This window comes from Salmo trutta, chromosome 17, assembly GCF_901001165.1.
Source record: "Salmo trutta chromosome 17, fSalTru1.1, whole genome shotgun sequence".
Taxonomy (NCBI): Eukaryota; Metazoa; Chordata; class Actinopteri; order Salmoniformes; family Salmonidae; genus Salmo; species Salmo trutta.
Genome location: NC_042973.1, coordinates 18959757 through 18987320, shown reverse-complemented (window position 1 = coordinate 18987320; position 27564 = coordinate 18959757). Strand labels below are relative to the sequence as shown.

The following is a 27564-nucleotide window of genomic DNA, read 5'->3' as shown; positions in this document are numbered from 1 at the left end:
CACCAAAGCCCCATATACTACCCACCACTGCGACCTGTACGCTCTCGTTGGCTGGCCTTCGCTTCATAATCGTCGCCAAACACATTGGCTCCAGGTCATCTACAAGACCCTGCTAGGTAAAGTTCCCCCTTATCTCCGCTCACTGGTCACCATAGCAGCACCCACCTGTAGCACGCGCTCCAGCAGGTATATCTCTCTGGTCACCCCTAAAGCCAACTCCTCCTTTGGTCGTCTCTCCTTCCAGTTCTCTGCTGCCAATGACTGGAACGAACTACAAAAATCTCTGAAACTGGAAACACTTATCTCCCTCACTAGCTTTAAGCACCAGCTGTCAGAGCAGCTCACAGATCAATGCACCTGTACATAGCCCATCTATAATTTAGCCCAAACTACTACCTCTTCCCCTTGTATCTATTAATTTTATTTATTATTTTGCTCCTTTGCACCATATTATTTATATTTTAACTTTGAACTTTCTTCAAATTATAAAACTACCATTCCAGTGTTTTACTTGCTATACTTTATTTACTTTGCCACCATGGCCTTTTTTGCCTTTACCTCCCTTATCTCACATCATTTGCTCACTTTGTATATAGTCTTATTTTTGTCTACTGTATCATTGATTGTATGTTGTTTTACTCCATGTGTAACTCTGTGTTTTTGTATGTTGTCGAACTGCTTTGCTTTATCTTGGCCAGGTCGCAATTGTAAATGAGAACTTGTTCTCAACTTGCCTACCTGGTTAAATAAAGGTGAAATAAAAATAAAATACACATTTTTACATGACTGAGAATACAGATATGCATCTGTTGATCACAGATACCTTACAAAAAAGGTTGTTGTGGGGATCGGAAAACCAGTCAGGTTCTGGTAGGACCACCATTTGCCTCATGCAGTGTGACACATCACCTTTGTATAAAGTTGATCAGGCTGATGTTGTCCCACTTCTCTTTAATGGCTGTGTGAAGTTGCTGGATTTTGACGGGAACTGGAACATGCTGTCATACATGTCAGTCCAGAGCATCCCAAACGTGCTCAACGGGTGACATGTCTATTGAGTATTTGTATTTCTTATGGATCCCCATTAGCTGCCAAAGCAGCAGCTACTCTTCCTGGGGTTCAGCAAAATTAAGGCAGTTAGCAAAATTAAGGCAGTATGGAGGCCATGGAAGAACTGGGACATTTTCAGCTTCCAAGAATTGTGTACAGATCCTTGTGACATGGGTCCGTGCATTATCATGCTGAAACATGAGTTGATGGTGGTGGATGAATGGCACTACAATGAGCCTCAGGATCTCGTCACAGTATCTCTGTGCATTCAAATGGCCATCGATAATGCAAAGTGTTCCTTGTCTGTAGGTTATGCCTGCTATACTATAACTCCACCGCCACCATGGGGCACTCTGTTCACAACATTGACATCAGCAAACCGCTTGGCCACACGACACCATACACGTGGTCTGCGGTTGTGAGGCCGGTTGGACGTACGGCCAAATTCTCTAAAACGAATTTGGAGGTGGCTTATGGTAGAGAAATTAAACATTTAATTCTCTGGCAACAGCTCTGGTGGACATTCCTGCAGTCAGCATGCCAACTGCACGCTCCCTCAAAAATTGAGACATCTGTGGCATTGTGTTGTGTGACAAAACAACACATTTTAGAGTGGCCTTTTATTGTCCCCAGCACAAGGTGCACTCAACAACGAGTGTATATAGCAGGCCTGGAATTTCGTGATTTTAGGGGCAAGGTCATTTAGTCTTCAAGAGGTGCCCATCTGCCACAGCACCAACATCTGCTAGGGCACCAAGGCCATTAACCAAAATATCCAATTCAATTGGTTTGAAAATCGAAAAACAGTAGCTATTCTGTTAAGAAAGACATAAGTGTATGTATATAAATAATTAGCCTACATGTAGAAGTGTAGGTGATAGCCTATGCATATTGGCTACAGCCCATCATGTCCAAACCGATGCTGACATAAGGGAGGCACCTGAAAATGTAGCCAAACTTTAATGAGACGTTTTATTATATAATCTGAACAAAAATATAAACTCAACATGCAATCATTTCAACGATTTTACTGAGTTACAGTTCATATAAGTAAATCAGTCAATTTAAATAAATTCATTAGGCCCTAATCTATGGATTTCACAGGACTGGGAAGATGCGCAGCCATGGGTGGGTCTGGGAGGGCATAGGCCCACCCACTTGGGAGCCAGGCCCAGCCAATCAGAATGCTCTGGTAGACATTCCTGCAGTCAACATGCTGATTGCATGCTACCTCAAAACTTGAGACATCTGTGGCATTGTGTTGTGTGACAAAACAGCACATTTTAGAGTGGCCTTTTATTGTCCCCAGCACAAGATGAACCTGTGTAATGATCATGCTGTTTAATCAGCTTCTTGATATGCCACACCTGTCAGGTGGATGGATTATCTTGACAAAGGATAAATGCTCACTAACAGGAATGTAAACAAATTTATGCATACAATTTGAGAGAAATACACTTTTTGTGCATATGGAAAATTTCTGGGATCGTTTATTTCAGCTCATAAAACATGGGACCAACAATTTACATGTTGCGTTTATATTTTTGTTTAGTGTTCATAAGTCTCACCTGCAGTACTAGCAAAGATGGTTTAGTATGGGTACTAGCTGGTCATGTCTAGAAGCGATACAGCTTTGGTCAAATTGATGTCAAAAGTACATTTTTTCTTCTTACATTTTAGCTAACCCTTTTCCTAACTTTAATCTAATTCACCTAATTTGATACGTTCATTTTCATAACCTGCTACATATGTTCAATTTTGACAAAAGTGGTGCGCTTTCTAGACAAAGTCGTACTAGCTGTATTTATACATTTTTAATGTTCATCACTAATTAGGGTCCACTGAGAAACACTGACCCACACTTTGGTTCATGTCACCTTAAAACCAAAGTTTGTAAATGATCTTTGCTAAAACTACAAAATATAGCGAACAGACAAAGCAGCTTGTCACTTTGTATGAGAAACTACAACTCCCACAATAATAAGCCCAGTTACCGTGTGATTGGTTTGGACAGCTGTGAAAGTCGTCTACGTGTACTTAGCTTTATGATACAGTATCTATAAAACTAGGATTTGTATTGCTAAGCAGGTGCAACTATTTATTTTCTACATTAGAAAATACATTATTATTGTCATTGAGGTATATTTTTACTGGGCGTCTTCCACCACTTTTGGCATAGTTTGTAACGGGATCCAAAGAAATCGTGAACAGACATCTATCTATTCGAGCCAATGAAACCGCTTGTTTCCTGCGGTTTGTGGAACCCAAATCCAGGCCTGACTACAGTAGCGTAATGTCATCAGCTCAGAGACGGAAAAGGAAGCAGTTTTTCCCCCTTAGTTAAATGAAAGTCAATGAACTAAGAAGACCAGACCCATCTGTTATTGCATTGGTGTCAGTTAAGTAGACCTGAATTTACAATTTATGTTCAATGGTAAACGGACAGAGTGAACAATCTTAATCTATCTGCCATCTTTGATCAGCTGTCAAGACACAAACTACACGCGTGTGTCGGTAATACTACGAAAATAGACTTAAGTTCATTGAAGAGATGGTGAGTAGCTAGATGTTTCATCTGTGTCCACTTGCAACCAGTATGTAAAGCTTCGCTATTAATTCAAATGCTTGTAGCTATAGCTTTTAGCCTCTGCAGTAGGTACATTTTGGCTACAAAATAACTAGGTAGTTAGCTTAGAAATATCAGCTACCGGTAAAATGTCGCCACCGGTCACAGTTATTGCTTCAGGTTCTCTTCAAATTGAGAGTTGGTTATATGCCAGTTTGAAGTTAGTATAAATTGCCCTTAAGTTAATTTTATTAGCCATGGACACGTTGCACACCGTTAGCTAGCTTACTTGGGCTGCTAGCATGGATGGTAACCTTCACAGCTAGCACTTCCCCCCCATGTCATGGCTATCTTGGGTCATTTCTTTCCTTGGCTGAAGAGGACTTGGTTCCTTTCTTGAAAAGTTGAATGACTGACAGGTGTAGGAGGGCACCCCCCCCACTCTGACACGTGTAGTAGCGACACCTTTGAGACACTCAGCAGTTGTGTCGGTTGAAAAAAATCTCAGGAAACTCCATGTTGGTTGTCTACAAACGTTGGGTTGACCCCTTTTTGTACCGTAGCTACTTTGATTGACCAGGTGTGTGTGTGTGTGTGTGTGTGTGTCACTGAACAGGCGCTAATTGGAGTGCAGCTGGTGGTCAGCTTGCTGGCTGCTAGCATCATGCAGAGAATGACTCCACATTGTTCTTTTGCCCGCTGGCTTCTATGCAATGGCAGGTAAAGTAAAGTACACAAATGTCATGCAGAAGTGGATTTGGAGGTTGGGTGTAGAGACATCCTGATAGTGGTTAGTGTCTGTAGTTATTCCTTGTCAGATCATGAGGGCAGAAGAAACTGCCTAGTCATAGTGAATAGATTGTTGTTTTACTCAAGTCATACTACTAGCCAACTACATGCAATGTATATATGTTTAAAACAAATGTAACTTGATCCTTTCAGTCTATTCCGGTTCAAACACCCCTCTGAAGGAGAGCTGTGTGCCCTGGCAGGCAAACAGATGCCCAGCAAGCCCAGCAGGAGAGACAGGTGTGAGCTGAGGAGGGGGCATGATGATACAGTACACCTGGTGTCTTTTCTTTTGGATCACTGTTATGATAGTAGACTGTGCTGTTACAGGGAAGGTTTGCTGACTTCTTCTTTGTAGGAGACAGAATGGGGACAGCAAGCCTCTCACAGTGCCGAAGGACATCGACCTTAACTTGGAAAAAGCTCCAATTGGCGTCCTTGATGCCCTTGGTAAATAAACAAAAGCACGACCACCACTACTGCTGACTGAAATGCCCTCCAAGCCCTTGCATTTAGGCCTTATCTTTTCCTTACAATATTTTTGCTTTGTCTCTCCTTTCCCATTCTCAGTACTGCGATTCTTCCTGGAGTACCAGTGGTTGATTGACTTTGCAGTGTATGCGATGGGCATCTACCTTTTCACTGAGGGCTACTTCTGTGTAGTTGACCCTGCCATGGAGGTCCACATTGGGGCCATCTGGTGTGTGCTGACTGTTCTCTGCTGCCTGTATCCTTCAGTTCACCCTCTCTGAGATCCCATAGTTGTATTACAATTTTAACTTGAAAATGGAATATAACTTATTCCTAAGATGACTGAAGTTGTACTCACTGTACTTGCCAATGTTATCACCATGTAAAAACTGTTAGTGTCAATTTCAACAAAGTGGGCCCCTTGTATACATCAATAACCCTATGAAAGTCCCGCTTACTTCCTGTTGCAAGTCCCGTACTGGTTTTTCAAGCTTATAATTAAAATCATGAAAATGTGGTCATTTTAAGATATACAGTATGTAAAATGATATTTGTATTTTTTTATTAATTTGCTTCAACCTAATGCCTTTCATGAAGGTTTTCGGATTATGGGGAAAAAAAAAATTCAGTCAAACATTCATGAAAGGCATCAGGTAGAAGTAAATTAATCCACAAATATAATTTTACATATCTTAAATGACCAGGTTTTCATGAATTTGATGATATAAGCTTGACGCCCATTCAAAAACAGTATGAAACTTGCAACAGGAAGTATAGCGTGTCACTTTCATAGCGTGTCACCCAAACATGCACTGTTGCCAAAAAAACACTGATGCACTCGTTGTGCTCCTCCTTGATTGGAGTTGTTTGTTGAGGGACTGCCCGATTGTCCCTGTGTTGCCCTTAACCCTCTCTCACAGGAAAACCCTCCACTCCCTGATGGGCCACTATTTTCGGTCTGACGAGGGGGGTGAGCGTTCGGTGTGCTTGGCCTTTGGTTTCCTATCTCTGCTGGTGGCCATGTTGGTGCTAGTGGTCAGAGAAGACTACCTGGAGTTTGGCCTGGAGCCTGGTATGTCCACTACACTAACCCCTACTACAGTAGTCCCATGGGGATGTATACTGCGTGTACAAAACATTAAACACTTTCATAATATTGAGTTACACCCCCTTTTCCCCCTCAAAACAGCCTCAATTCGTCAGGGCATGAACTCTACAAGGTGTCGAAAGCGTTCCACAGGGATGCTGGCCCATGTTGACTCCAATGCTTCCCACAGTTGTCAAGTTGACTGGATGTCCTTTGGGTGGTGGACCATTCTTGATACACAGGAAACTGTTGAGTGTGAAAAACCCAGCATCGTTGCCGTTCTTGACACACTCAAACTGGTGCCCCTACTACCATACCCGGTTCAAAGGCACTTAAGTCTTTTGTCTTGCCCGTTCACCCTCTGAATGGCACACGTACAGTTGAAGTCGGAAGTTTACATACACTTAGGTTGGAGTCATTAAAACTCGTTTTTCAACCACTCTACAGATTTCTTGTTAACAAACTATATAGTTTTGGCAAGTTGGTTAGGACATCTACTTTGTGCATGACACAAGTAATTTTTCCAACAATATTTTACAGACAGATGATTTCACTTAACTCACAGTATCACATTTCCAGTGGGTCAGAAGTTTACATACACTAAGTTGACTGTGCCTTTAAACAGCTTGGAAAATGCCAGAAAATGATGTCATGGCTTTAGAAGCATCTGATAGGCTACTTGACATAATTTGAGCCAATTGGAGGTGTACCTGTGGATGTATTTCAAGGCCTACCTTCAAACTCCGTGCCTCTTTGCTTGACATCATGGGAAAATCAAAAGAAATCAGCCAAGACCTCAGGATAAAAAATGTAGACCTCCACAAGTCTGGTTCATCCTTGGGAGCAATTTCCAAACGCCTGAAGGTACCACGCTCATCTGTACAAACAATAGTATGCAAGTATAAACACCATGGGACCACGCGGCCGTCATATAGCTGAGGAAGGAGACACGTTCTGTCTTCTAGAGATGAAGGTACTTTGGTGCGAAAAGTGCAAATCAATCCCAGAACAACAGCAAAGGACTTCATGAATATGCTGGAGGAAACGGGTACAAAAGTATCTATCTATATCCACAGTAAAACGAGTCCTATATCAACATAACCTGAAAGTCCGCTCAGCAAGGAAGAAACCACTGCTCCAAAACCGCCATAAAAAAGCCAGACTACGGTTTGCAACTGCACATGGGGACAAAGATCGTACTTTTTGGAGAAATGTCCACTGGTCTGATGAAACAAAAATAGAACTGTTTGGCCATAATGACCATCGTTATGTTTGGAGGAAAAAGGGGGAGGCTTGCAAGCCGAAGAATACCATCCCAACGTGAAGCACGGGGGTAGCAGTATCATGTTGTGAGGGTGCTTTGCTACAGGAGGGACTGGTGCACTTCACAAAATAGATGGCAACATGAGGGAGGAAAATAATGTGGATATGTTGAAGCAACATCTCAAGACATCAGTCAGGAAGTTAAAGCTTGGTTGCAAATGGGTCTTTCAAGTGGACAATGACCCCAAGTATACTTCCAATGTTGTGGCAAAATGGCTTAAGGACAACAAAATCAAGATATTGGAGTGGCCATCACAAAGCCCTGACCTCAATCCTGTAGAAAATTTGTGGGCAGAACTGAAAAAGCATGTGCGCACAAGGAAGCCTTCAAACCCGACTCAGTTACACCAGCTCAGTCAGGAGGAATGGGCCAAAATTCACCACAACTTATTGTGGAAGGCTACCCAAAACGTTTGACCCAAGTTCAACAATTTAAAGGCAATGCTACCAAATACTAATTGAGTGTATGTAAACTTATGACCCACTGGGAATGTGATGAAAGAAATAAAAGCTGAACTAAATCATTCTCTCTAAAATAAAGTGTTGCTCCTAACTGACCGAAGACACATTTTTACTTGGATTAAATGTCAGGAATTGTGAAACTGAATTTAAATGTATTTGGCTGAGGTGTATGTAAACTCCTGACTTCAACTGTACACAATCCATGTCTCAAGGCTTAAAAATTATTCTTTAACCTTCGTTTACTCTGATTTGAAGTGGAATTGTGGCATCAGTAAGGGATCATAGACTGACCAGGTGAATCTGTCATGGAAAGAGCAGGTGTATGGGATCAATATCATGCCAAATGTATTGTGGTGTATACCCCGTTCATCGCCCAAATATGGCATTGACTACTTTTGTGGAGAGCTTTATGAATGGGTGTACACCGCAATAGTGTTGCAAATATAGAGTAATCTAGGGTTTCGATTCTTTACATTGGACATACTATGGTTACACATATGGTTAACATTATGGTTACCATACTATAAGTTCTGCAGCCTTGAAAGGCAGGCAGCAACATGGCCGAACGAGAGGCTGCCAGCGATTTATAGATATCGCTTTCTACGGGTACAAATTGCTTTCTAAGCTTGATAACTTTTTGTATTTTTCTTGTCAAATCCCTGACAAAATTCAGGTGACCTAAGCACTTCCAAATATGGAGTTGCAGGTTTGCCATATCTCTCATGTTTTCCATATCTCTGCAAATCTTTATGGCTGTAATTTTTCTTAAGGCCCTTGGAAATGACCTTCATATCTGCAGTTATAAAAAAATTATAATGCGATATCTATTTACAAATTAAAAGGTGTTTGTGGATAGTGATTTACATTTGTGGATTGGTACTTATTTGTACAGATCATGATACACGAATACAAATGCATACTGTGTGTTCACAATACATTTGGCATGATATTGATCCCATACAGGTGTTCCTAATGTTCTGTACAGTGTGTTTTGTAATAAATGTATATAACACACTTAACAGTGATTTTAGTTAATTTGACCATTTTTATGCTTTTGTATTGCAGGTTTTAACAGTCTTTTTGACAACCTTGAGGTTTTCGCAAAACAGCAAGGCTTTGCTGAGTGGTCGTAAGTATCTTTTCATTGGACAGTTTACATTTATTTGAAATACATATGTAAATCACAACTTGGGTCCATAGAATAGTAGCCAGTCATTCATGGGCTGATGATATGCTTTTAGTGATCTGTGTGTTGGCAAATGTTCTCTCTAATGTTTATTATATTTGGACTCCCATCAGAGTCCCGGTGACCAAGCTGACTGTGAAGTTGGGTCTGGCTGCCATCTGTGCTTTTATTGGTGCTTTGCTGGCCTTTCCTGGCCTCCGCCTAGCCCAGACCCACCTGGACGCAGTTCAGATGAACTCAGACCGCCCATTCATCCAGTAAGAACACTAACACAGATTTAGCTGTGAAACCAAATAACCATTTGGCTCCACTAGTAATTTCTTCTTGTTCGGGTGTTGTTTTCTGCTTCCTGTAGGATTCTGTTGCACATTAGTTTTCTGGCTCCAGTGGTGGTGATCGTGTTGTGGATCAAACCCATCGCTAGGGACTTCTTGGGGAACGCTCCCATGGGGAAGACCTCAGTCACGCTGTAAGTGTGTGTCTTGGTACTCTATATGTACAAAAGTATGTGGACACCCCTTCAAATTAGTGGATTCGGCTGTTTGTCACACCCGTTGCTGACGTGTATAAAATCGAGCACACAGCATGCAATATCCATAGAATAACATTGGCAGTAGAATGGCCTTACTGAAGAGCTCAGTGACTTTTACCGTGGCACCGCCAAAGAATGCCACTCTTCCAACAAGTCAGTTCGGTCAACTGTACGTGCTTTTATTGTGAAGTGGAAACGTCTAGGAGCAACATCAGCTCAGCCGCGAAGTGGTAGGCCACACAAGCTCACGGAACAGGACCACCGAGTACTGAAGCGCTTAATTGTCTGTCCTCGTTTGCAACGCTCGCTACCAAGTTCCAAATTGCCTCTGGAAGCAACGTCGGCACAATAACTGTTTGTCTGGAGCTTCATGAAATGGGTTTCCGTGGCCGAGCAGCTGCACACAAACCTAAGATCACAATGCCAAGCGTCTGCTGGAGTGGTGTAAAGCTCACCGCCATTGGATCTGGAGCAGTGGAAATGCGTTCTCTGGAGTGATGAATCACGCTTCACCATCTGGCAGTCTGACGGATGAATCTCGGTTTGGTGGATGCCAGGAGAACGCTACGTGCCTCAATGCGTAGTGCCAACTGTAATGTCTGGGGCTGTTTTTCATAGTTCGGGCTACGTGCCTTAGTTCCAGTGAACGGAAATCTTATCGCTGCAGCATACAATGACATTCTAGACGATTCTGTGCTTCCAACTTTGTGGCAACAGTTTGGGAAGGCCCTTTCCTGTTTCAGCATTACAATGTCCCCAAGCGTAAAGCAACGTCCGTACAGAAATGGTTTGTCGATTGGTGTGGAAGAACTTGACTGGTCTGCACAAAGCCCTGACCTCAACCCCATCGAACACCTTTGGAATTAATTGGAACGCCGACTACAAGCCAGGCCTAATCGCCCAACATCAGTGCCTGACCTCACTAATGATCTTGTGGCTGAATGGAAGCCAGTCCCCGCAGCAATGTTCTAACATCTAGTGGAAAGCTTTCCCACGAGTGGAGGCTGTTATAGCAGCAAAGGGGAGACCAACTCCATGTTAATGCCCATGATTTTGGAATGAGATGTTTGACGAGCAGGTGTCCACATTTTTGGTCATGTAGTGTGTGTATGTATGTATATACTTGCTGTATTCCACTCTGTGCATCCCCTGATTTCCTATACTTCAATGATGAAATATTACAATTATGACTGTTTGGCACCCTTGTGATCATTCCTTCTTGGGGCTGTGGCGGTCATGGAACTTAGTCAGCTGGTTATTGTCATGCAATTGACTGCCGGTCTCACGGTATTTGACCGTTAATTATCAGCACATTTAGCATCTCCAGGTCTCCACACATACAAGCCGCTGATGCTAGCCTTTGGAACATTACAGTACATTTTAAAGAAGTTTAACAAATCCATTTAATATACACCATACATCAATAAAACAATTTTATTTTAGGTAGGTCTAAAGAAATATATGAAGAAAATGTACAGTATTTCAGAAGAACGGATTTTGAGTGGGTCTACTGTATGTTATCTGGCCATGCGCCATGCATAGGTTCTAGGATAGTTCATTTAGCAGACAAGATATGCTTTTTAGTCCTGTGCCATTATTTTATAGTAAAAATAATAGAAAGGATATTTTTCCCATTCCGGAGCTGATTGTGGTCCTATACGCTAGATTTAGAGTTAATCTAGTTGTGAATGATACAAACCTTGGAATGTCAAACAATTCTAACATTTATGGGCTGCATGATGCGACTATAGACTATTGATCATTTGAGAAAGTCGCAAAAAAAGCTTGTGCTCTGTTCTTTGCCCCAGGCTGCACATGCTGTTCTCTCATTAAACTTTAAACATCAAACTATTCTCAATTAACTAATATGTCAAATTTGTTTCGATTTAGAATGGCCCATTATCAAATGGGCAGGGGAAAAAAGACATCTCCGTATGCACTCGAATAGCGAATGAAGGTCGTTTTCCATGGTTTGTTTTGTAACCATGCCAGGTAGCATGCCAGGTAGGCTACTCTGGTTTTATAGCAGCGCATGTGCTTAATATAAGCAGCTGAGAAATGAATATAGTACCAGTTTGGATTGTCTTTTTAGTGTCAACCATCAAAACTCTGCTTTCACACAGGATTGAATATAGAGATGTCTGGGCTTATAACACTTACTTCACTCCAAGCAACAGCCACTGTTTGAGGAGCATGCAGCCTCTTGCTGCGCGACAGGTGACACTTTGTATGCCATGGCCTCTCCAACCATGTTCTTGCAGCTATCTAGTGCTTAATTTGATAAGGCAAGTTAAATCTGTTAAGGAATATAGGTAGTAAAATGTTTTTACAATGAAACATATTTAATTAAACTGTTGATCTCTGCACTCTCGAAAGGAATTAAGGGGAGAGTGAGGAGAACGCACAGTGGTGAGATTGTGTAGCTAAAGGAAGTGTCAGCCTATTCATTATGAAAATATAACAGCCTACAATTTGTGAATTTGTATTTAACTGTAAACCGCCTTGCACAATCAATGAATCAACAGTATTGCCTAGGCCTTTATGTTCTTTCCAAGACTCATGGATAGCATAAGGTAACCAGTCCATCCAGTATCCATAATTATACAGTCCACACTCAAAAGTGACTAGTATAATGTATTTAATTTTGGAGTATAGGCTAGACCAATTATATACCAAAGAAATCTTAAATATGTATAAAAAAATAAAGAATTCTGCTGTGTGTAGTAAGCGGTAGGCTATTAGCTATGTATTGTATAAGGACAAATCCTTTTCAGTTGGGTTTTTTTCGGGCGTGGGCTCATAAGCCTATATGTATCCATAAGGTTTAATATGTGTATGGCTGTTTTGAATTTTTTATTCCCTATAGAAAGCGCTGTCCACTTCATTGTTTGGCTTTGAAACAACATCCACAATGACCATGTTTTCAACTCAGTTTCAACCTGTTATTGAATTTCTTTCTTCAAATTGATCGATCAGTGAGGTGGTTTTAAAAACTCTTTTGATGATAAGTGTTTGTTTGCTATGATTTGAGATCCAATTTGCATTGATGTCAGTGGTTGGAGGGAGTATAGAGATCAGCGTACACGGCCATTAGCAGTTGGGTACTAACAACACATGTCCAGAATGCATAAGAGGAGATTAACGTGACTCAATGGTCATGTGGAATTTGACTGCGGTCATGACTGCCAGTGTGGCGGTAATGCAGTCACCGCAACAGCTCTACTCCTAGTGTTGACGTCTCTGTGTGTTATCCCAGTATGTCAAGCGCAATGTTTGACAGTGTTCGTCTGTGGACGGTGGTGGTGCTGTGCTGCCTGAGGCTGGCCCTGACCCGCTACCACATGCAGGCCTACCTCAACCTGTCCCAGAAGTGGGTGGACCAGATGAAGAAGGAGGCAGGACGCATCGCTGCCATCGACATCCAGAGGAAGGTAAGATGCCTAAACCTCTAAACCATTTTGTTTTTCGAAATACCGACTATGATTTTCAATACTGTTTAAAAAAATAAATAAGTTATGCATGCATAGATACACTTTTTTTGGGGCAGAGGGGTTGGACTGGGGCGTGCTACGCCACTGCTTAAACTATAAGGTTAGTATAACTATAAGAAATCTAAGATGTGTCAAATTATCCAGCTATGCATTTGGTTTGCTAACTTTCTAGCTAAGTGGCTAGATGTCAAGATCAAGCTTCTTGCTTACAGCAAAGACATACAATCTCCGTTGGCTCAAGATCCCTGTTGCCTAAATTGTTTTAGATATAGCGCCCCTTGTGTGCACTTCCGGTAATACCGTATACCCTGGTATGGTACAGAAACGGTATGAAAATCTGGGTACCGCCCAACCTTAGTTGACAGAGGAAACCTGTAACCATGAGTCTTTTGTTGTTGTCCTTCCAGGTGACCCGTGTGTTCTGCTACCTGACCATAGTCACCCTGCAGTATGTGATCCCTGTTCTACTCCTCCTCTTCTCTACCCTGGTTCTGAAGGTCCTGGGTAAGACATGTACAGGACCTAATAACATAAGCAACAACTCTAATCTCAGTGAGGCCTTCAGTGACTGCTGAGAATATGCATTCTACAATTTAAAAATAGGGAGTCATGATAATTCACCAACAGCTTCACCGTAATGCCTGATGTAACAGGTAACTGCCAAAATAAAGGTAACACGTATGTAAATGAGGGATGCAAGGTATATTGAAAGCAGGTACTTCCACACAGGTGTGATTCCTAAGTTAATTAAGCAATTAACATCCCATCATGCTTAGGGTCATGTATAAAAATGCCCACTTGCCCATTATTTTGGCTACCATGGCTAGAGAAGAGATCTCAGTGACTGAAAGAGGGATCTCAAAGGAGCATAGTTTTTATTTTTTGTAGAATGTGATATTTAGAAAATCTAGTATGCTTTAAATGACATTGTCATACTCATTTCGGCTTTTCATTTAGTTGAATTTTCTGTACACTTTTGAGGAAGAGAATCATCTTTCCAGACTCGCGCTTGTTTGATAATCTGTTGATAAAGAGAAAAAGGGACCCGCTGTACCCAAATTAACAAATGGCGGGAATCAATGCAATTGTGCATTGATGATACGTTCTCAGGATTGGTGAGCCTATTTTGTTGATATTTCTTGGTTTACTGTGTTCATTTTGACTAAACAGTATGTTCTGAAGAGTGTATAGTACGATTAGTACACAGTATACGGTACCGGTCAAAAGTTTTAGAACACCTACTCATTCAAGGGTTCTTCTTTATTTTTACTATTTTCTACATTATAGAATTGTAGTGAAGACATCAAAACTATGAAATAACACATTGAATCATGTAGTAACCAAAAAAGTGTTAAACAAATCAAAATGTATTTGAGATTCTTCAAATAGCCACCCTTTGCCTTGATGACATCTTTGCACACTCTTGGCATTCTCTCAACAAACTTCATGAGTTAGTCACCTGGAATGCATTTCATTTAACAGGTGTGCCTTCTTAAAAGGTTAATTTGTGAATCTTCTTTCCTTCTTAATGCGTTTGAGCCAATCAGTTGCATTGTGACAAGGTAGGGTGGTATACAGAAGATAGCCATATTTGGTAAAACGCCAAGTCCATATTATGGCAAGAACAGCTCAAATAAGCAATGAGAAACTACAGTCCATCATTACTTTAACCTGTTAGGGTATAGGGGGCAGTATTTTCACGGCTGGATAAAAAAATGTACCCGATTTTTAATCTGATTACTAATCCTACCCAGTAACTAGAATATGCATATACTTATTATATATGGATAGAAAACACCCTAAAGTTTCTAAAACTGTTTGAATGGTGTCTGTGAGTATAACAGAACTCATTTGGCAGGCAAAACCCTGAGACAGATTCTGACAGGAAGTGGATACCTGATGTGTTGAATTGACTTTAAGCCTATGCCATTGAAAAACAAAGGGGCTGAGGAATGTTTTGGCACTTCCTATGGCTTCCACTAGATGTCACCAGCCTTTACAAAGTGTTTTTAGTCTTATACTGTGAGATCTGACCGAATAAGAGACTTGGAACGGTGATGGCCGATTAGACCCCTGGCGTGCGAGTTGATGGTGGGTACTCTCGTTCCGAAACGTTTTAAAAGAGATCCCAATCGTCCGCCTTGAATTTTATTCATGTTCTGGTTAAAAAAGGCACTAATGATTTAAGCTATACAACGTTTGACATGTTTGAACGAACGTAAATATATTTTTTCCGTTCGTGAAGTGAAGTGAAGTCCGGCTGGCTTAGATCATGTGCTAACAACACGGAGCTTTTTGGACATAAATGAGCTTTTTTGAACAAAACTACATTCGTTATGGACCTGGGATTCTTTGGAAGTGACATCTGATGAAGAGAATCAAAGGTAATGGATTATTTACATAGTATTTTCGATTTTAGATCTCTCCAACATGGCGGTTAGTCTGTATCGCAATGCGTATTTTTCTGGGCGCAGTGCTCAGATTATTGCAAAGTGTGATTTCCCAGTAAGGTTAATTTTAAATCTGGCAAGTCGATTGCGTTCAAGAGATGTAAATCTATAATTCTTTGAATGACAATATAATATTTTACCAATGTTTTCTAATATGAATTAATTATTTTGTTGTCATGACTTGACTGCCGGTATTGGAGGGAAACGATTTCCTGAACATCAACGCCATAGTAAAACACTGTTTTTAGATATAAATATGAACTTGATAGAACTAAAAATGCATGCATTGTCTAACATAATGTCCTAGGAGTGTCATCTGATGGAGATTGTAAAAGGTTAGGGCATAATTTTAGCTGATTTTATGGTTTTGGTGACGCCTGTCTTTGAATCGACAATACATTACACACAGCTATTGTCAATGTACTCTACTAACATAACCTAACTTTATGCTTTCCCCGTAAAACCTTTTTGAAATCGGACAACGTGGTTAGATTAAGGAGATGTTTATCTTTCAAAGGGTGTAAGTTAGTTGTATGTTTGAGAAATTTGAATTTTGACATTTATTTGGTTTCAAATTTGCCGCTCTTGAAATGCACCTGCTGTTGATAGGGTGCGCCACGGGTGGCACGCTAACGTCCCACATAGCCCCAAGACATGAATGTCTGTCAATACGGAACATTTCAAGAACTTTGAAAGTTTCTTCAAATGCAGTTGTAGCAACCATCAAGCGCAATGGAACTGGCTCTCATGAGGACCGCCACAGGAATGGTGCAGATACCTCTGCTGCAGATAAGCTCATTAGAGTTACCAGCCTCAGAAATTGCAGCCCAAATAAATGTCAGAGTTCAAGTAAGACACATCTCAACATCAGTTGTTCAGGAGACTGTGTGAATCAGGCCTTCATGGTCGAATTACTTCAAAGAAACATTACTAAAGGACATAATAATAAGAGACTTGCTTTGGCCAAGAAACAAGAGAAATGGACATTAGACTGGTGGAAATTTGTCCTTTAGACTGGAGTCCAAATTGGAGATTTTTGGTTCCAACCGCTGTGTCTTTGTGAGACTCAGTGTGGGTGAACGGATGATTTTTGCATGTGTATTTCCCACCGTGAAGCATGGAGGAGGTGGGGGTGTGTTGCTGGTGACTCTTTGGTTTATTTAGAATTCAAGGCACAGTTAACCAGCATGGCTACCACAGCATTCTGCAGCGATATGCCTTCCCATCTGGTTTGTGCTTAGTGGGACTATCATTTGTTTTTCAACAGGACAATGACCCAACACACCTCCAAGCTGTGTAAGGGCTATTTGACCAAGAAGGGGAGTGCTGCATCAGATGACCTGGCCTCCACAATCACCTGGCCTCAACCCAATTCAGATGGTTTGGGATTAGTTAGACCGCAGAGTGAAGGAATAGCAGCCAACAAGTGCTCAGCATATGTGGGAACTCCTTAGAGACTGTTAAAAGCATTCCAGGTGAAGCTGGTTGAGAGCATGCAAAGAGTGTTCAGAGCTGTCATCAAGGCAAAGGGTGGCTAGTTGAAGAATTATTTTGTTTAACACTTTTTTTTGTTTGTTGGTTACTACATGATTCCATATGTTATTTCATGGTTTTGATGTCTTCACGATTATTCTAGAATGTAGAAAATAGTACAAATAAAGAAAAACCCTTGAATGAGTAGGTGTTCTAAAACTTTTGACCGGAAGTATATATTGAACAAAAATATAAACGCAACCTGTAAAGTGTTGGTCCCATGTTTCATGAGCTGAATTGAAAGATCCCCAGCATGATCATTACACGGTTGCATCTTGTGCTCGAGACGATAAAAGGCCACTCTAAAATGTGCAGTTTTGTTACAACACAATGCCACAGATGTCTTGAGGGAGCGTGCAATTGGAATACTGCCTGCAGGAATGTCCACCAGAGCGGTTGCCAGAGAATTGAGTGTTTAATTTCTCAAACGCAAGCCGACTCAACATTGTTTTAGAGAATTTGGCAGTACGTCCAACTGGCCTCACAGCCGCTGACCACGTGTACCGTAATTTCCGGACTATTAAGCGCACCTGAATTAAAAAAAATATCTTATTTTTAACATTAAATAAGCCGCACATGTCTATAAGCCGCAGGTGCCTACCGGTACATTGAAACAAATTAACTTTACACAGGCTTTAACGAAACACGGCTTGTAACAAAAAATAAAAAAATAGCAGTAAGCTTTAGTTGTCTTTTTGCACTGAGTCAATTCCTCACGCTGCTGTTTCCAACGTCTTATCATCGACTCATTAAGACCAAGCTCCCGTGCAGCAGCTCTATTTCGTTTTCCAACAGCCAGATCAATCGCCTTCAACTTGAAAGCTGCATCATATGCATTTCTCCGTGTCTTTGCCATGATGAGGGTGACAAAATGACTACCGTAATCAGAATGATGGGAAGTTTGAGAGCGCTCGATTTAATCTAAACAGTAAACAAAAAAGTTGTTTGACCTTAACCCGTTCGGCAATTTCATTGGTCTAATGAAAGCTTCATGCCGCCAAAAAACTTAGCACGTCACAATGTTTTTTTTGGAGAGAAAAAAATTGAAAGCGGGAAAAATCCATATATTAGCTGCGTCATTGTTTAAGCCGCGAGGTTCAAAGCGTGGGAAAAAAGTTGCTGCTTATAGTCTGGAATTTACGGTAAAAATGCCAGCCCAGGACCTCCACATCCAGCTTCTTCACCTGCGGGATTGTCTGAGACCAGCTGCCCGGACAGCTGATGAATCTGGGTTTACACAACCAAAGAATTTCTGCTCAAACTGTCTCAGTGAAGTTCATCTGCGTGCTGGTCGTCTTGACCAGGGTCTTGACCTGACTTCAGTGGGCAAATGCTCACCTTCGATGGTCACTGGCACGCTGGAGAAGTGTACTCTTTCTGGATGAATCCTGGTTTCAACTGTACCGGGCAAATGTATGGCATTGTGTGGGCAAGCGGTTTGCTGATGTCAATGTGTGAACAAAGTGCCCCATGGGGGGGGGGGGGGGGGGGGGGGGGGGGGGGGGGGGGTTGTTATGGTATGAGCAGGCATAAGCTATGGACAACTAACACAATTGCAGTTTATTGATGGCAATTTGAATGAGATACCGTGAACAAATCCTGAGGCACATCGTCTTGCCATTCATCCACCGCCATCACCTCATGTTTCAGCATGATAATGCATGGCCCCATGTCGCAAGTATCTGTATACAATTCCTGGAAGCTGAAAATGTCCCTTTTGTATATTCACCAGACATGTTACCCATTGATCATGTTTGGGAGGCTCTGGATCGACTTGTACGACAGCGTGTTCCAGTTCCTGCCAATATCCAGCAACTTCGCACAGCCATTGAAGAGATGTGTCACGCTGCATGAGGCAATGGTGGTCACACCAGATATTGACTGGTTTTCTTATCCACGCCCTTATCTCTTTTGAAGGCATCTGACCAACAGATGCAGTCTGTATTACCAGTCTTGAAATCCATAGATTAGGGCGTAATTTATTTCAGTTGACTGATTTCCTTATTTGAGTTGTAACTTAGTTAAAAAATGCAACATGCAACAATTACATTTTTTAAATGTTTTTGTTCAGTGGGCAAATGCTGTTAGAAGTAGGCAAGATATTTTGGACATGGCCTGTGTGTGTGTGTGTGTGTGTGTGTCAGTAAGCAGGAACTCTACCCAATTGAGCACTTATGGGAGATTCTAGAGCGGTGCCTGACACGTAGTTTTCCACCACTATCAACAAACACCAAATGGTGGTATTTCTCATGGAAGAATGGTGTCACATCCCTCCAATATAAAACTGTAAAATCTTCATCCCTAACTACAATGTTTTCAGACAAGATAGAACGACCAAAGGGGGCGGTGTTGCAATCTACTGCAGAGAGAGCCTGCAGTGTTCTGTCCTGCTATCCAGGTCTGTACCCAAACAATTTGAACTTCTACTTTTAAAAATCCACCTCTCCAAAAACAAGTCTCTCACCGTTGCCGCCTGCTATAGACCCCCCTCGGCCCCTAGCTGTGCTCTGGACACCATATGTGAACTGATTGCCCCCCATCTATCTTCAGAGCTCGTGCTACTAGGCGACCTAAACTGGGACATGCTTAACACCCCAGCCATTCTACAATCCAAGCTTGATGCCCTCAATCTCACACAAATTATTAATGAACCCACCAGGTACAACCCCAAACCCGCAAACACTGGCACCCTCATAGATATCATCCTAACCAATGTGCCCTCTAATTACACCTCTGCTGTTTTCAACCAAGATCTCAGCGATCACTGCCTCATTGCCTGCACCCGTAATGGGTCAGCGGTCAAACGACCTCCACTCATCACTGTCAAACGCTCCCTGAAACATTTCAACGAGCAAGCCTTTCTAATCGACCTGGCCCTGGTATCCTGGAAGGATATTGACCTCATCCCGTCAGTAGAGGATGCCTGGTTATTTTTTTTAAATGCCTTCCTCTCCATCTTAAATAAGCATGCCCCTTTCAAGAAATTTAGAACCAGGAACAGATATAGCCCTTGGTTCTCCCCAGACCTTACTGCCCTTAACCAACACAAAAATATCCTGTGGCGTTCTGCATTAGCATCGAACTGCCCCCGCGATATGCAACTTTTTAGGGAAGTTAGAAACCAATACACACAGGCAGTTAGAAACGCCAAGGCTAGCTTTTTCAAACAGAAATTTGCTTCGTGCAACTCCAACTCTAAAAAGTTCTGGGACATTGTAAAGTCCATGGAGAATAAGAACAACACCTCCCAACTGCCCACTGCACTGAGGATAGGAAACTCTGTCACCACCGATAAGCCCACTATAATTGAGAATTTCAATAAGCATTTTTCTACGGCTGGCCATGCTTTCCACCTAACTACCCCTACTGCATTCAACAGCACTGCACCCCCCACAGCTACTCGCCCAAGCCTCCCCCATTTCTCCTTCTCCCAAATCCATTCAGCTGATGTTCTGAAAGAGCTGCAAAATCTGGACCCCTACAAATCAGCTGGGCTTGACAATCTGGACCCTTTCTTTCTAAAATTATCTGCTGAAATTATTGCAACCCCTATTACTAGCCTGTTCAACCTCTCTTTCGTGTCGTCTGAGATTCCCATAGATTGGAAAGCAGCTGCTGTCATCCCCCTCTTCAAAGGAGGTGACACTCTTGACCCAAATTGCTACAGACCTATATCCATCCTACCCTGCCTTTCTAAGGTCTTCGAAAGCCAAGTCAACAAACAGATTACCGACTATTTCGAATCCCACCGCACCCTCTCCGCTATGCAATCTGGTTTCAGAGCTGGTCATGGGTGCACCTCAGCCACGCTCAAGGTCCTAAACGACATTGTAACCGCCATCGATAAGAAACAATACTGTGCTGCCGTATTCATTGACCTGGCCAAAGCTTTTGACTCTGTTAATCACCACATCCTCATCGGCAGACTTAGTAGCCTTGGTTTCTCAAACGATTGCGTCGCCTGGTTCACCAACTACTTCTCTGACAGAGTTCAGTGTGTCAAATCGGAGGGCCTACTGTCTGGACCTCTGGCAGTCTCTATGGGGGTACCACAGGGTTCAATTCTTGGGCCAACTCTTTTCTCTGTATACATAAATGATGTCGCTCTTGCTGCTGGTGAATCTCTGATCCACCTCTACGCAGACGACACCATTCTGTATACTTCTGGCCCTTCTTTGGACACTGTGTTAACAACCCTCCAGACGAGCTTCAATGCCATTCAACTCTCCTTCAGTGGTCTCCAACTGCTCCTAAACACAAGTAAAACTAAATGCATGCTCTTCAACCGATCGCTGCCTGCACCTGCCCGCCCATCCAGCATAACTTCTCTGGACGGTTCAAACTTAAAATTTGTGGACAACTACAAATACCTAGGTGTCTGGTTAGACTGTAAACTCTCCTTCCAGACTCACATCAATCATCTACAATCCAAAGTGAAATCTAGAATTGGCTTCCTATTTCGCAACAAAGCATCCTTCACTCATGCTGCCAAACATACCCTCGTAAAACTGACCATCCTACCAATCCTCGACTTCGGCGATGTCATTTACAAATTAGCCTCCAATACCCTACTCAACAAGCTGGATGCAGTCTATCACAGTGCCATCCGTTTTGTCACCAAAGCCCCATATACAACCCACCACTGCGACCTGTATGCTCTCGTTGGCTGGCCTTCACTTCATAATCGTCGCCAAACACATTGGCTCCAGGTTATCTACAAGACCCTGCTAGGTAAAGTCCCCCCTTATCTCCGCTCACTGGTCACCATAGCAGCACCCACCTGTAGCACGCGCTCCAGCAGGTATATCTCTCTGGTCACCCCTAAAGCCAACTCCTCCTTTGGTCGTCTCTCCTTCCAGTTCTCTGCTGCCAATGACTGGAACGAACTACAAAAATCTCTGAAACTGGAAACACTTATCTCCCTCACTAGCTTTAAGCACCAGCTGTCAGAGCAGCTCGCAGATCACTGCACCTGTACATAGCCCATCTATAATTTAGCCCAAACTACTACCTCTTCCCCTACTGTATTTATTTATTTTATTTATTTGGCTCCTTTGCACCATATTATTTAGATTTGAACTTTGAACTTTCTTCAAACTACAAATCTACTATTCCAGTGTTTTTCTTGCTATACTTTATTTACTTTGCCACCATGGCATTTTTTTGCCTTTACCTCCCTTATCTCACATCATTTGCTCACATTGTATATAGTCTTATTTTTTTCTACTGTATTATTGATTGTATGTTGTTTTACTCCATGTGTAACTCTGTGTTGTTGTATGTTGTCGAACTGCTTTGCTTTATCTTGGCCAGGTCGCAATTGTAAATGAGAACTTGTTCTCAACTTGCCTACCTGGTTAAATAAAGGTGAAATAAAAAATAAAATAGAGTTTCAGACACTTGTAGAATCTATGCCAAGGTGCATTGAAGTTGTTCTGTCTCATGGTGGCCCAATGCCTTAAGACACTTTGTTGGTGTTTCCTATATTTTGGCAGTTACCTGTATATGTAGCCTATAAGTTGTTAATTTAGAATGTCTCACGTGGTAACGCCCTTCGCTCCTGCTGTGTTTTTGTTCTGTATGTCAGGTGACTTCTCATGGAGTGGTGCGGAGCAGGCTCCGGGGGTGACTCCTGCCCTGGTAATGCCCACGGTCACTCCTGTCCTGCCAGGGCTGGAGGAGGACGAGGATGGGGTGGAGTACATGGAGGAGGACATCCAGGCCACGGTGGCCCGTCTGACAGAGGGCTTCTCAGCCCTGCGCTCCGTCCTCACCCCCCTCTTCTTCAGAGGCCTCTTTGCCTTCCTTACCTGGTGGGTGGCCGCCTGCCAGGTCATCAGCAGCCTCTTTGGCATCTACTTCCACCAGTACCTCATGCAGAACTGAGGAAGAATACACAGAACTACACTACCCACAATACCTAGCTAACACAAGCCCAGTGTGACTGAAGTGTGATGAAGGCAGGTAAAACTCTTTAACACAACAGAAGGACAGGATGGGTGCTCTTGTCTTACTGTAACTAAGCTGTCACAGATGTAAAAAAGGACATGTGAGGGTTTCTTCTGACACACTACTACTTTGTTGTCCAGTGGGACAACAGATGATGTTGCCTGTGACTGCCTGGGGGCTATGATGGAGATGCAGTATAATGGGGACTGAACTCTGTCCCTTGCTACTTAACACATTTCTCTTAAGCCAGTGTTAACCTTCTTCATTTTTCATCACACAATATTGTTAAATGCTGCAAATGAGACTTTACTATTAGGAAAAAGGTACCACTACACTACAGCCTCGTTTGCTATTAGACAGATTCAGAAGCTCTTGATGCTTTTTTTATTTTCGTCCTATAGTTCTGCTATATACCGTACCGATTGTCATGAACCCATGGAGTTCAGTCTATTTAGCAGTTATCACCACTTGTGTATGGATTGATCGAACTCGGGCCTCGCCTGTTCATTCTCCTTAATCATTTATACCCACCTTTAAAACAAAGCACTGAGGATCAGTTACTGTGTTTATTTAATGAAGGGATTCAAAGAGGAATTCCAAGTGCCTGGAAACTCAGGGATTTTAAGTCAATGATAAGATCTCCTTTTTTCATTAAATGTTTTTTTTTCTCTGTAAAATGGTAGACTGGTGATAGACATTTATCTGTATCATTGAATAACACTCCAGCCCAGACTGGATTTGGCCAAATTTACCTGTTATCAACCATCTTTGTCTCAACAAAGTTTATTAGTTGTTTGAACAAGGTACTTTGTCTTTGTATTGCTGCCAAACTATAATTTACAGATGTAGGCTTAGAACAAATCTCGCTCAAAAACTTTAACCTAGTTCTGAAATGCATTGCTGATTTCTAGGTTCAACGGGTTGTTTTTTAAGGTATTTATTTGTACTCTATTGACCCTGGTCATATTGTGTTGGAAAGGTACAGGTGTCGTGCTGCTGTACATTTGGGTCATGGTTTATGGCACGTGTGATTTATTTGGTTGAATGTTCACTAATCATTTCACGGTGTGTGGTTTGCATGAAGATGCTGTTTTTACAATTAAGAGACTTCTGAATGCATGGCGTTTTAACTTTTTAGTGTTTTATTTGGTTGTGTGGCTTAATAAAACAATAATTGAAAAGAATCATAAAAATATTCAATCTTTAGTTTTTAGTATGCCATAATCACATGTTTTGATTATCCCAGCATAATGTAAATTTCAGATTTAATTTTCTCCCAATGACTTATTTTCTGTTATAAAGTGTAGGAGATGGGGGGTCCTTCAAGGTTAGTCATTTGCCAAAAGACCATGCATGACAATGGTGTGTCGCTGCTGAGTTGGGCATTCACCTCTGACCTTAATCATTGATAATTGCCCTGCACTTATTCTGTCTCAACAATCTGATATAGACAAATATTTTTTTGTAAATATATTTCGATTTTTTGATCGTAGTATGTGGAATATCATATAGCTTTGTAGCAATGTGATGCAGTACAACGTGTCACAAATGTAATGCTAAATTATGTCAAATTTCTCAAATGGTATATTTTTGTGGATATTCCTTATTGTGAAATAATATTGGTAAAAATCAGTTTGATAGTGTACAGTGCTAAGGAACATGACCTTCCCTCAGACGTGACACAGCCAGAAAGGCCCGTGGAGCGTTTCGTCTGAGAGCTGACATGATTTATTGAAGATATTATTTGACTTCCAGATCCAGTCAGAACCCACAAAGATGCCCAATTTAGGGAGGGAGAGACTTATCTGAGCCTTTATGTGCTGGTGAGGTGTGAATGCTCCATTGGAGGATATCGATGGTGTTCAAGCACAGAAAACTAGATGGGACCAGATAACACCTTGGAACTTTGTGTGTTATGGGTGGCTGAGATTCTGATCTTGAATGTGTTTCACTAACAATAATTTTCTGTTTGACAACATTTTTATGTGATATGATTTTTATAATTATTGAGTGAAATTTCAACAACAAAAAATGTTTGCCCACTTGTTTTATCTTGTCATGCATTTTCCTTTGATGCTTTTCAGATCACGGAGCATTTTACAATGATGTCAAAACAGCTATTATGAGTACTTTGACTTCATTCTGAGAATTTTCTACCCAACCCTCTATTGCACCTCCTGTGATAAGGCCTATATAAAATGTATGTGGCGGGGCTTGCTCTCCTCTTAAGGCCAGGCAGACTCAGGCCTTTACTAGCCTCTGACAGGTCTGGGAGAGTGTCTGGCTTAATGAACTGGAAGGTGACAGGGTTGACGTATCTATATAATCACATTAATTATGTGCATGTGTTTGGAGGCCCCCAGTCTGCAGCCTGCAGCCACCATGGCTGTTGCTATAGGGAACAGGCAGCGACCAGACAACGGAGGCTGCAGTCATGCCCTGCAGACTGGCCCTATCCTCAGGGGAGCTGCCCAGACACCACCCCTGTGACTCTTTTCATTGGGGGAGCAGAGAGGCCATGCTGACGGGTGGGAGAGGGATAATTCTAGCCAATTTCATCCTGGTTATTCTAAATTGTAGGGAAATGCTCTAGAGGGAAGAACATATTCACTGTATGTGATGTCCAGCTGTGATTGTAAGGCATTTTGTATTGGATGCACACTGTATAAAGCTTGTCTGGTTTTAGAGTTCCTTCAATCTTGTTCCCCCCCTCAGTTGCAACCTAGTGGTTTGACATAATGAGTGACTAGATGTATTCAATGGAACCATCTAAATAAATAAATGGACACATGAAAGATACACATAGTAGATAGCATTTTATCGGTCTTCAGATAAATATACATCAAAGGAAATGCTGTGACTTCTGAATCAACGTTCAGGTCAAAATAACTAAAAAATCAAATCATGCTAATTGAAAGGCAGCCACATCATTAAAATAAGTATAAAGCCATGGGTTGTTTTGATAAATACTGCCAGCGCTGACACTACCCACTGGGCTGACACTACCCACTGGGCACATTTGTCATTTCAACGTATAGTTTTGATATACATTTGGTTGTGTTGTCAACTAACGTAAATTCAACATGAAATCAATAAACATTTTCACGTCATTGTATTTAGGTTAAAAGTTGGGTGAAATAAAGATGAAATTCCCTTACATTGATGACTTTCTGCAAATCCAATCAGTTTTCCACGTTAATTCAACGTCATCAATTTGTTTTTTGTTGTTGTTGAAATGACATGGAAACAATGTTGATTCAACCAGTTTTTGCCCAGTGGTATTGATGTGCTAGAATAACCTGTGTGGTTTTTACTGACAAGTGCTTATATTCAAAAATATGTCAAAAGAACTTTAATGTGAATGTCTGCGAGAATACTGTTTGTAACTGAAGTTACTGTTTTTCACTTTCTACATTTATCCACAGTTGAAATAGTTTGTGTCAGACAAACATTTCTCCTGGCAATAATTCCATGTTGTCAATCAGAACCTGCACATATACCCTCTATGTGTATGTCTTCAATACACTAATGATGCCGTTTTCTCTGAATACCACCACAGTGCACTGCATTAACTTGTCACTTTTGCCATGGAAAATCTGATAATTAATTTCCAGTAGTAGCACTAATGGCTGATTCTTTCTGCATTGTCTTGCCTTCAGAGTGATAGTGTGAAATACGTTGACCTCTTGTGGACTAAGGAGTTCACTTCAATCTACACACAAATCCACAACAAACAAAATGGATACAAGATCATTTTACATTAACTATTTTCAGACTTTTTAAACATAAAATGGATAAATGAAACAATAACACACCACAAAAGATCTGCATAAAACACAAAAATCATTAAAAAATATATATATAAAAAACTCACACGAGCAATAAAATGTTTTTTTTCCCCCCATAGACAAAAGTTAATTTATGCAGTTTATTTGATAGGTGTCTGATTGTCAACATACCTTATTCCCATTGCCCCACTGAAAATGTGTTTCCTTTTCAGGAATTAATAAATAACTGGAATTTATTTAAACAAAATACAACAGTGCTGAAAGTAGTAAAGCTCAACTTTATAAAATGGTTATAGTGAATATGGACCTTGAGCATCACAAGCAGGAATAGATTGAAGATGTATGATGATGACTAGTAATGGGGTGATTCTCACACGCCATTATATGCTAAATGTTGGCTTGTTTTGGATATTGCTTCACAAATAATTTAATTGAACACAATATCCATTTATAAGAAATAAAGCACATGTTACATTCCCTTTAGTCTTAAATTTGTCATAATTTTGCATTACTAAGGCCAGTGTCCAAACTTTAACTATGCAGTATATAGTGCAAAAACAAACAGCTTTGCTCAGTCATTTTCTAGCCTTAAAAAGCAACACTAACCCTGTATAATGGAACCAATGATCCAAATCCCTGAGAGACTTATTGATGCACAGATTTTAAATACAAAAATCCATAAGTGCAGATTGCATTTTTGTTTTTCTTTAATCAATTCCTATCCAGACCAACTTCCCACTCACTATCACAGAGGGCGTGCCACTATGATAGATGAGTAGAACCTTGGTGCTCCCTAATCGGTCTCCTGTGAGCTGACCATGTCATTGATTTTGGGCTAAAGGCAAAAGCATTAAAGTTATATACAGTGCCTTCGAAAAGTATTCAGA

At 41.4% G+C, this 27564-nt stretch overlaps 1 protein-coding gene across 1 annotated transcript; it reads left to right on the top strand.

Annotated features, from left to right (window-relative positions):
- Positions 1–3055: 3055 nt before the first annotated feature.
- Positions 3056–25686, top strand: LOC115151797 (transmembrane protein 161A). The gene is made up of 12 exons (XM_029696032.1): positions 3056–3604; positions 4233–4336; positions 4559–4645; positions 4764–4855; positions 4976–5132; positions 5797–5948; positions 8814–8877; positions 9048–9191; positions 9290–9403; positions 12723–12897; positions 13365–13461; positions 22528–25686. Exons 1-12 carry the CDS (start codon positions 3602–3604, stop codon positions 22824–22826), a joined length of 1488 nt encoding a protein of 495 aa, XP_029551892.1. The 5' UTR covers positions 3056–3601; the 3' UTR covers positions 22827–25686.
- The last annotated feature ends 1878 nt before the right edge of the window (positions 25687–27564 follow it).